The sequence below is a fragment of the Diaporthe citri genome, assembly GCF_014595645.1.
Source record: "Diaporthe citri strain NFHF-8-4 chromosome Unknown scaffold_16, whole genome shotgun sequence".
Lineage (NCBI taxonomy): Eukaryota > Fungi > Ascomycota > Sordariomycetes > Diaporthales > Diaporthaceae > Diaporthe > Diaporthe citri.
This window is the reverse complement of record NW_025064861.1, coordinates 37,217-49,124: the sequence shown is the minus strand read 5'-3', so window position 1 is coordinate 49,124 and position 11,908 is coordinate 37,217. Positions and strand designations below refer to the sequence as shown.

The window sequence follows — 11,908 nt, the reverse complement described above, 5'->3', positions numbered from 1 at the left end:
TCTTTTTTTATCTCTTATATTAAGGATTAATATTATGTCACAGTATATTAAGAATGACTATATGTTAGTAATGTATAAATAATGCAAGGCATATAAAAAAACATACTGTTAAAACCTTAATAGTATGTTATTATTATGTTACTATTTTATTGACTTGGTTGCAGCACCTAAACAAAACCCCCCCTCCCCCCTGGTAGGGAACAGTGCTGACGCAAAGACTAATTGCCAACTGTTCCTGGAGAATTACGCTGAGGAAGCCGTGGAGATGAGGCCTTGCATTGGCACCGAGGAGTCTGAAGAAGTAAGGGTTGTCCGCTCCGCAAGTACCATTGACAGGCTGTGGAGAGATCTTGTGGGTTACGCCAACGATAATGTGCTTTAAAGAAAGCGTGAAGCCGACCCCGAGAATCATCACAAGTGGACAGTCAAGTATATCGATATTAAGCAGGGAGCACTGTGCAGGCCTGTCACTCAGATAACTCAGGTGTGTTTCCGCGTCCCAGAACTGCAAAGGCGTTGTCCTCACAGCACATCTCTTTTAGTGGATCAGCCAGAAGCTGGCGCCCAGCCTTGGGCTGGAACATCAACAACTCTTCGACAAAAGAGAGGCGACAGCTGAAGATATCCTGTTGATCCTCAAGACCCTGTGGGAGCGGGGCTCCGATATCCGGTGTAAGCCCGACGTCAGGGTAAGTTTCAATGCAGCCTTAGTTATCGCAGCGATCGGGGGTTTCCGAATGGGCGTTGTGAAGGATTTGGAATACCGCCAAGTCCAGCTGGGCTTCGTCCGGGTGAATGGTCGCCTCGAGCCTGTTGCAACCATTTCCCTACTACAAAATAAAAGGAAGGAGAACGCGATAAGGAAGAGCCAGAACGAATTGTTAGTAACCCTAATGGTTGACTGTGCGCAATTACTGCTAACAAATGCAGGGTGTCCATATCGGTTACCGTGGTGCCATATAAGCTGGTGTGTGTATTGAGCCTGATCGTGGCTCGAGCCCTAGCCGCGGATGCCTTCGAGGTCCATTTTGATTCTTTTGAGCAATTCCTTACTCGACCAAGGCTGGAAGGGAACGTCAATTATTTCCCTGTCAAATGGAAGGACGAGTTCCTGGAGAAGCCTATTTTCCCGGTCTCGTATATGCAGTTCTGGAGACTTTGGAAAGACGCCGTGCACGTGGCGGGCATCCGTGACCCGCCGCGCCCTTATGCTGTGCGCGTTGGTGCCGGAGCTAGGATCAACAGCAAGTCCGATCTACCTAGCAGTACATGAGATCGCCGACAGCAGCTAACCACAAGTCCTTGATTCAGCTGTTCTAAGCCCGGCTCTGCGAAACTACTTGCTGTCAAACACAGAGAAAACGTTTCAGAACAACTACGTTGCTCAGCATAACGTCCCCTCACCCCTTCTGCCGCACCCCACACCCGCGTCACGCGCATAAACGCGTCCCTACCCACCCTATATATACTCCTTAATATCTTTATAAGGAATTTTTCTTTAATCACTAAACTTTACATTATTATTAACTTAATTGCCATAAAGCCTTATATAAAAGCTAAGATATAAAAAGCCCTTAATATAATTACTATTAATATGCTAATTTAAGCAATTAAAAGGAAATAATATATACTTAAATATATATTTAAATATTATTTCTTTATTATTTAAAATTATTATAATATTATTAACCTTTAAAAGCTTTTATTTAATATTAAAGAGAATTAATTAACTTTATTTATATTTAATTAAAGTACTTTAAAGTTAGCATTAACTTACTTTAAAATAATAACCTTTATAAGTTAAATAACCTTTTCCTCCCTTAATAATCCTCCCCTTAAAAAGCAATAATTTACTTCCTTTCTTACTTATTACCCTTAATTTAAAAGCTATTAAAATTAATATATTAAAATAAAAAAATTAAGGGCATTATTAAAAGTTAATATTAAGCTTTAATTTAACCTTTTTAAGTTACTTATTATAAAAGTAATTAAGCTAAATAATTATTAAAATATTAATAAAAAAAGGTTAATAAAAGTATATTTTAAAAATGCTTTTATTTTAGCTATATAAATAATAGCTTTATTTATTAAAAAAATTATAATTTAAGGGCATAAACCTTTTTTATAAAGAATATATTTATTATAAGTAAGTTTTTATTACGTTGTATTGTATTTTCAAAATTAAGTATATAATAATAATAATTTATAATAATAAAAAAGGGGTAAATAAAAGAAAAATCATTATTAAATAGCTTAAAAGAGTATTTATTTCTTAATTAACCCTTATAAACCCTTTTAAATAATATTTACTTATAATTAATAAGCATTATATATATATAATTATTAACTTTATATAAGAATACTTTTTAAATTAAATATATATTATCTTTTTATTTATATATACTTTTTATATTCTTTAACCCCCTTTAATATAGCTATTTTTTATTTATTTAAAATAATATTTAAAAACTATTTTTATTAATTTAAACTTTATATAATAATAATAATAATAATAATAAAAAGAGGTTTTTTTATTATTATTATAAGGCTTATATAAAGATACTTATAAAAATAAATATATATTTTAAATAAAAGATATTAAGTTTTTAATTAATTAATAAGATTAAGATATTTAAAAATACTTATATTTTTAAACATTATTAAAATTAATATAAATTTTAATAATTTAATAATAAAAATAGCTTTAATAATTAATTTTATATTTTTTAATCTTTTTCTTAGCTTAAAAACCTTATTTTTACAACTTTTATAAGATTTTAAGAAATAAGGAATTTAAGAACTTATTATATTTAATAAAAATACTTAAGCCTTATATAATAATTATTATTTTAAAAGATATTTAAGGGGTATAATATATTACGGTTTGGGCTTTGCTTATTGTGATTAGTTAGTGGGCTTTGGCCCTATAAGAATAGGCTTTAGCGTAAATGCAAATAAGAAGCAAACCTTTTCCTTTGCACTTTAAATATAAACCCCATTTAAGCACTTTACAATAAATAATCCAAGGCTAACCCATAATATATATTTAAAGTCCTTTTATATTACAAACTTATAATATAATTATATAAAACCTAATATAATAAAACTTAAAAAAAATAATAATAACCCGCTAAGCCCTTCCCTATCTTAAAAAACTCTTATTTTAAGAATACCTAGCAACTTAATTAATAAAGATAAGAGCTAAGTTTATAATAAATAAAGAAGTAATTAATACTAAAGAAGCTTAATTCTTTTATATATTTAATTAATTAAGAACTTTTTATAATTAATTTTTACCCTATATTAATTTTATAAAAATATTTAAAAAATAGCTAAAAAGCTTTTTAAAGAAAGTTTACCTTATGCTTAAAAACCCTTTTAAGTAAAGGCATATTAAGCTTAACTTAATTGCATTATAGCAACGCTATAAAGAAAAAATAGCAAAATTTCTTACTTAATTTAATTAATTAACTTATATAATAAAAACTTAAAGTTAGCTAAATAAATATAAAATATTATTAATAATTAATAGCTTAACCTTTATAATAAAAGCTTAGCTTAATTATAAAAAATAGCTAAATATATTTAAAGCTTTTTGCTTTACTTTATAGCAATATAAAAGCATTTTTAACGCTATAATAAGGAAAGATAATACTTAACCTTAAAATAATAAAATAATAAATATTAATATTATAATAATTTTAATAAGCAAAGTTAAGTATTTTATATATAGCTAACTTAGCTATTATAAACATAATTACTTAAATTATTATAAAAAAATAAGGATATAACTTTTATTAATTAAGGTTAATAAGGAAAAAAAGTTTATTTAAGGGGGCATAAAATTTTTTTTATAAAGTAGGGCTTAAAAATATTATTAACTTAATATTAACTTAAGCTTAAAGTAAGCTAATTATATATTAATTAATTTAACGTTATAAAAATACTTAAAATTTAAGAAATTCCCGCTAATAAAGCAAATTACTTATAATTAAGCGCTAATTAATTATAAATTATATAATAAATCTGCGATTTTAAGGTTTTAAGTAAGAGAGCTTATATAAAAGGCTTATATTAAAGGATTATAAAAATACCATTAATTTAGCTATTAGCTTATGCTTAAATAATTATCTTTTATTAACTTGCTTTAGCTAATATATTAAATTATAAGGGCTGGAGTATATTAATTATAAATAATAAGCTAAGCCTTTAATATAATTAAAAGGCGTTAAGGTATAATTAAATAGCTAAGCAAAGAGCGATATTTAATTTATAATTAAATTATAATATCCTTTATTTTTTATTATATAGCTACCCTTTAAGGCTTGCTGCAAGGACTTAAAAAAGGAGGATATATTATGGTTTAAGCTTTGCCTATTATAATTAATTAATAAGCTTTAGCTTTATAAAAATAGGCTTTAGCATGGGTGCAGATAGGGAGCGAACCTTTTCCTTTACACTCTAAATATAAACCCCATTTAGGCACCTTACGGCAGACAACCCAAGGCTAGCCCATAACATAATAAGATAATTATTAAATTAATAATAACCTTAGAAAAAAATTAATTATTAAAAGCTTAAATTAAAGTTAATAAGAAGATTATAAGGAAAAAGGTTTAAATTAATTTAAATATAATTTTTATTAATATTAAAGCTATTTAAAAGGCTTAAATTAACGCTAATAAGGTATTTATAAATAAAGATAAATTTAACGATTTCTTAATATTAATGGAAGAGGGATTGGTAATCATTATAACGGGCAATTAAGGTTGGGAATAGTGGCATTTATGTGGGCGGCGGTGCGGCAGATCGGGTGTGCGGCAGAAGGGGTGAGGGGACGTTATTCCTGTGGACTTGATGCGGGTCAACTTCGGCAGGGCTAGGAGCGGGGCCGGCAAGGATATGGACGAACTCTTCACCCTCCTGCGACAAATCAGCTTGAAGGCAGACGAGCGTGCGCCTATTCATCTCTCGGAACAAGAGGTAGCGGCCCTTGATGATCGGAAGGACCTACAAGAACTGCGCGCGAGCCTTGCCAAAGCCAAAGCGGACACAGGCGCCATTCGCGAGTCGCCCGAAGCGCGACGTATTTCATCACATTACCGGTACATGAGGAAGGTGCTCCAAGCCCAAGCCCTGGAAGAGAAAAGGAGGAAGTACTTCGACGAAGCCGACAAATGCCGCGCACTTGGCAAACATCCCCCAATTCTCCGAGAAACCGATAGCCACGATGACTATGGGTCAACAAGGGTCCCTATCTTAGGCATAGGCACCAGATGCATGAGCGACTTCGTGCAGCGCAGCGAACTGGGTGGTGAGAAACGAGACCAGCACTTCGTAGATATGCTAGTCGAGTTCCTATCCCATCGATTTGCGAATATGGATTGCATACTGGCAGAACTGGACGCCGCTGCTCGTGGGGAACCAATTCCAACCTTTCGGCCAAAATTCAGCCTCAAAGGAGATTACCGCTGTTTGTTTTGCTGCGCGGTATTCAGAGAACGCCACACCATCTCAAAGCATGTGGAAAATTACCACGGACCGTCATTTGCAACATCCTTCTATTGTCCGGAATGTCGACGGTCTGGCAAGGAGCCTGCACGTATCAATGGCCTCGGTGAATGGGTCATTCACACAGAAAAAGTCCATGGCAGCCAAAGCTCACCCTCCTATTTTCCGAAGAGCATGAAAGATGTGGCGCCCAAGAGGTATCGCCGGCCTGAGAAAGTCCGCTGTCTACTCTGCTCAGCTGAATATTGCCGAGGGCAGGGAATGTCTCGGCACTTTGGCAAGCGACACTTGAGAAAGGATTTCGATGAACCCTTTCCATGTCCCGAGTGCAAAAGGTTGCAAGCAGGGGGAAACACTCTGATTACCAGTGTCGAGGCATGGAAGATTCACACTTCCGAAGTTCACGGTATTGATGCTCTACGTAGCGTGCCGATCACGACTAATCTGCTTGTAAGAGCAGAGAAGATACGGAAAACCAAGGCCAATGCAGCTCGGCGAGAGGCAACCGAGGCTCTTGTCACACTGTCAGCGTCTGCTACCTGAAAAGGCTGCGATGAGTTGCGTAATATACTTATTTGCCACCCTTCCATTTGTTAAATCAAGTGAAAGCTATACTTCAAAAGGCGGTTCCAAGTCAGGCGATAATATTCGTACTTTCTTAGCCCCCTCGTCTGGTCCTCAAATTCTCTCTTCCCGCTGCTGCCTGACGTGCCAATTGCGCAACTCCATTTCCTTTCTCACCGGCGCCCAAGCCGCGTGGGACATAGCTTCCGTAACGCTCGGCCGGTCCTCAAGTTTCCACGCCAGCATTTATAACAACAGACTCTGCATTGTCTCTGTAATTTTTCCACTCACGCGAAGAGTGTCCAAAGTCTTAATTGTCGACCGGTAAGACGCAGCGTCTATCGCAATATCATTAGGAATTACCGCAAATGCCTAGAGCCATGAAGCAGCCAGAGCCCATATATCTGCTTCCTTGGTGTACGGGTTGGACTCTGTGCTGCTTGAAAGCTCCGGCGCGACCCAGAGCGCAACCCTGGGTTCATCGGCAGGGGAACTGACAGCTGACGATATGCTGGCTCCCTCTGGCAGACCGTCCGGCTGATCCAAACTTTGAGCTACTAGTAACGCTTGGCGTGGTAATATCAAGAGGGACGTAGGGCGAATTCTTCCGTGGATTATGCCCTTTGTATGAAACTCGCTGAGCCCACGCAAGGTCTGGTACAAATAACTGCCTCGCCTCTGGAAACCGAGTTTCGCCCAGGGCATCGTTTTGAAATTGTACTCCGCGAGCGGCATCGAGTAGAAAACGTCTTCGTCTGGAGTTTGGCTTTCCAGCCAACATGGAGGCGACACCCCATGCTCACACCAGCTTCCAAGGCTGCCTAGTACACCTATGGCTGCATAATCCGCCCCAAAGATGGAGGCAACCTCGATTTCGCGTCTCGCATGCTGAGAGCCATTCTTGTCATATAGCATTCTCTTTACGGCAACTGGAATGCCCGTATGGAGTTGAACACCATAGTATATAGCATCGTGTGGTGTGTTTAGTCCTTGAGGAATAGCGTGGTGAACACGTACGTCCCACAATCTGAAGTGCTCGTTAGTAGGAACTGGCGCTAAATGTCTCGAGGGTATTGAATTGTAAGTACGGGATAGGAGGGTATCGCGCTGCGCCAAAAACTGGTCACGCTGTTGGGGATCCAAGGTGAAGTCCAGCACGAATTCATATTCGCCGAAGAGAATCTTATTGCGCGGTCTAAAAAGTACGCATAAGTCCTATCCTTTAACGCCCCCGTAAATGGTAAGATCATGGCCATTCACATCACCGTCCCGATAGATAATAGGCTGCTTGCGAATGTTCCGTAGTACTAGGACCCTAGAGGACGGATGAAAAGAGATTACTGCGTGAACATCCTTAATAGATGAACGAGCTTTCTTCGAACCTGGAGTATGACCAGGCGGGCATAGAAGAAGTTTAGCTTTGCAGTGCTCGACCCCTTTTTCGGTGAGAACAGTTGATGGGCCAGAGCCGAGGCGCCACTTATCGGCAGCGGGTTGAGTGAAGCCAGCCTTGGTGGTCGCTGAGGGAAGTGCGAGGTAGTAGGAGATCGTGTCTTCGTTGCCGACTAGATAAGGAGATGCACCGCTGGTTTGTACTGCTTCGAGAAGGTAGACGGCGGCAGCATTATGGGCCGAGAAGGTTGCGAAATGCATAGGTTGGCCTTTGATGAAGCAATTAAGCAAACGATAGTTGTTTGTTGTATATTAAGGAGAGAATTCTCCCTGCTATTAAATGCTTAAAAGGAGCTTATTTATAGGCTAGCGTTAATATATAGGCATATAACCCTTGCACCTTTTAACACACCCCTTATTGCAAATATTATTATCTTAATAATAATAAAAGATATTATATTTTAATAATTAAAATGTAATTTAAATATTTCGCTATAATTTATATTAAGATTATTATATAAATATTGCTTAATATTTATATATTTTATTAATATTATTTTTAATTTATTATTTAAACCTTTATTTAATATTTATAAGTATTAAGTTATTTATAAACTTTATACTTATTATATTAATCTTAATTTTATATAAGCCTTTTTAAGGGCGGATTAAGGTAATGCTTTTGTATAAATATTATAAACTTTTTTAATACCTTTTTATATAAAGTAATAATAAATAGCTATATATTTTAAATAAGCACTAATCTTATAATTTTAAATAAAGTTTAATATTAAATATAAGAAAATGCTTAAATTATTTAATAAAGATATAATAATATTAAAAAATATATTATATATTTTATTTTGTAAATAAAATTTATAATTATAAATTAACGTTTTAATAATTAAATAGTTAAGCTATTATTAAGGAATTATATATATTTATTTAATGCTTTTAAATTATTTAAATTAATATTATAAAAAGCATTAATATATATATTAAATATAATAAATTAAAATAATAATACTTATTTTAAAAATCTTAAGGTATGATTTAATATTTATTAAATATATTAAAATACGTTCTTTATAATATTTAAGTAATAATTATAAGCTTTATATTAAATATTAATAGCATAATATATAAAAATATAAGATTTACCCTTATTTTAATAATAAGAAAATTAATAAATTTAATAAGTAATTAATATATTATTATATTTATTATAATATTATTAAGCTTTTTTATTATAAAAATAAATTTAAATTTATAAAGGTTTATTATTAATTATAATTAATTATATTAAAATATTTTAGAATTTATTAAATATATTTCTTTTATTACGGTTTGGGCTTTGCTTATTATAATTAGTTAGCGGGCTTTAGCCTTATAAGAATAGGCTTTAATATAGGTGTAAATGGGGAGCGAACCTCTTCCTTTGCACTTTAAATATAAACCTTATTTAGGCACCTTTTAGCAAATAACCCAAGATTAGCTTATAATACTTTTAAGAAATATAAATATTACTATTAATTTATATAATTTTTAATTTAAGTAAATATTTATAAAAATTAAAATCCTTACATTTAAAATATTATATAAGTTTAAAAAAATAGCTATTAACTTAAAAAAACTTATTAATAATAAGAATATTATTAATATAAATAATAATAATAATTTAATCTTTAATAAAAACGTAAGGGTTAAATATTGTTTTTATTAAATATTTAATTAATTTTTCTTTAAAATTATTAAATTATATAAGGTATTAAGAAATTTTAAAATAATTTATTAATTTTTAAATAATATTTAATACTTTTATAATAATTATATATATAAATATTATATTTTAAATAATTATATAAGTATATTATTATTTTTAATATTAAATTATTAAAGCTATTAGCTTATTATAATAATAATAATAATAATTAATATTAAATTATTATAATGCATTATAAAGCTATAAATATTATTGTAATTTATATTATAAATTTATATATATTTATAAATAATAAATTAAGCTTTATAATAAATAAATTTATTAAACGCATTAAACTTCTTAATATATATTTAATAAGAATTAATCATATATTAATTTATAATAATAATTTAAGTTTTCTTTTAATATATTATTATTAAGTTTTTTCTTAATTGCTTTTTATAACTTATATATATATATATATTTAAGGTATTATTAATATTTATTATATTAATAAATAATGCTTAAATAAAAACTTATTTAAAGTAATTAACATTAATTAATATAAGTTAAATAAAGCTTAATATAAGGTTTATATTAATTAATATTAAGTTTAAATTATTAAAATCTTTAAAACAATTTATTTTAAAATAATTAGCTTTAATTAATATAAATTTATAATAATATTTATATTTATTTAACCTTTTATAAAGGCTAAATTTATTATTTTTAAGAATTATATAGCCTTTATAATATAAAAGGTTTAATAATAATAAGTTATAATTTTAATTGCCTTTATTATATAAGTTTTATATATTAAAAAGGTTTTTTAATAAGTTTAATTTTATTAATAGGTTTTATTAATTATAATATTAATAATCTTTTTATTTTAAATAAGTTATTTTTATTTAATTAATTAATTATTTATATAATTTTTATTATTAAAATGAAATAAATAATATAACTTAATATTATACTTATAATAACTTTTTAAAATAATATATATAAATAAAAGATAATCTTGCCTTTAGCTTTAAATCTTATAAAATATGCCTTTTTTAGCTTTATTTAATAATTTTATTCTTAGCTTGCAAGCCTTAATAAAAATATAAAGATATATAAGGTAAAAATATAATTAAAAATATTTAATATTAAGCTTTTATTTATAAAGTGCTTAAAGTTATAAATATATAAATTTATATAATATATATATAATGTGGTTTATTAAGAAGTAGCGGATATTAGGAAGTGGCGGATTTTTGCAACTTTAGCTAACTTTAGCTAGCCATAGCACCTACTTAATATAGATAATTTAATTAAATTTAGCATTAATTAGTATTAATTATTTTAATAACCTTATTTTTAATTAATTTAATTAATTTAAAGGGATTAATATAATTGCATTTAAGTTTAAAATAATTAACTTTTAATAAGGGGGACTTATTTTAATATAAATCGCGTTCTAGTTTTTCGCATTAATCTTGCTTTAATCCGCTTAATTAAATATTTAATATATTAAAAATTAATAATTATTAATATATCCTTTATTTAAAGAAAATAAAATCCTTTTAGCTATATAAGCAATTAAAAACTTAAAAAAAATAATATAAAACTTATGCTTATAACTTAAGCTGCTAATATCTTTAATATCCTTAAAACTATATTATATTATAAGATAAATTAATAACGCTTATATAAAGAATTATATATTAATAAGCATAAACTTAATTAAATTAAAAAGTAAATATTTATTTAATATATTATTAATTAAGATATTTAAGGATTTCCCCTATGATTTTTTAATATAGAAAATATAATTAACCTTTTGCTAGCATTGTAAAATGCTAAACCTATTAATAAGCATTAGGCTTAACGCTTTATAAATTAATAACTTAGCCTTAAGATTAAGTTTAATTATTTTTATAATTATTAAAGGGCTCTTTATAAAGATTTAAAGATTATTAAAAATTAATTTAAATTACTTTATAATATAATAGCTAAATACTAAATTATTAATAATAACCTTTATAACTTTAATAAGATTAGCTTTATAATAAGCATAATTACTATATTAATAATTATTATATGCATTAATAAATATAAAAAGGCTAAATTAATTTAGCTTAATAATTAAGAATAAGTAATTATTATTAAATATATTAATATAAGTAAATTATAAATCTTATTATTTATAATTATTTAAGGCGCTTATTACTTTATTAATTAAGCAATAAAGTTAAGTTTTTTAAATAATTAAGTTATTAAGCTTACTTTTAATAAATAAATAAATAATAAAATTAATTTAAAATAAATTTAGCATTTTAATAAGCATATTAAATTAAAGAAAAATGCTAATTATTAAATATTAATTATAAATAATTATAAAAGCTATATATTAGCTAAATTTAACTAATATTGCAAGAATAATAAGATTATTATTATTAATATATCATTATATTTATTTTACTTACTTTAGCTATTAAATATTATATTATATTTATTTTTAAAGTATATATATAGCGATTAAATTAACCTTTTTATTTAAACCTTTATTAATTATATTATTAAGTTTAAGTTCTTTCTTATATTTAAGGTAGCTTATAATAAAACTTTTATAGCAAAAAATATTAAGTTTGCATTTAAAGAAGTTAAAATTTCCCCTTAGGATTTTAATTTTATAATTTCTAAGCTTAATATTTACTTGCAAACTCTTATATAATTCCTTTTTATTTTCCCTTA

The 11,908-nt window shown here is 28.7% G+C and overlaps 2 protein-coding genes across 2 annotated transcripts; both read left to right on the top strand.

The window, feature by feature from the left end:
* Positions 1-265: 265 nt before the first annotated feature.
* On the top strand, positions 266-1,306 carry INS49_005232 (uncharacterized protein; the record flags this gene model as incomplete). The annotated part of the gene is made up of 4 exons (XM_043166018.1): positions 266-373; positions 543-880; positions 931-1,248; positions 1,300-1,306. 4 exons carry the CDS (start codon positions 266-268, stop codon positions 1,304-1,306), a joined length of 771 nt encoding a protein of 256 aa, XP_043017277.1.
* Positions 1,307-4,857: 3,551 nt separating this feature from the next.
* INS49_005231 (uncharacterized protein) lies at positions 4,858-5,689 on the top strand (the record flags this gene model as incomplete). The annotated part of the gene is made up of 2 exons (XM_043166017.1): positions 4,858-5,314; positions 5,685-5,689. 2 exons carry the CDS (start codon positions 4,858-4,860, stop codon positions 5,687-5,689), a joined length of 462 nt encoding a protein of 153 aa, XP_043017276.1.
* Positions 5,690-11,908: the final 6,219 nt, after the last annotated feature.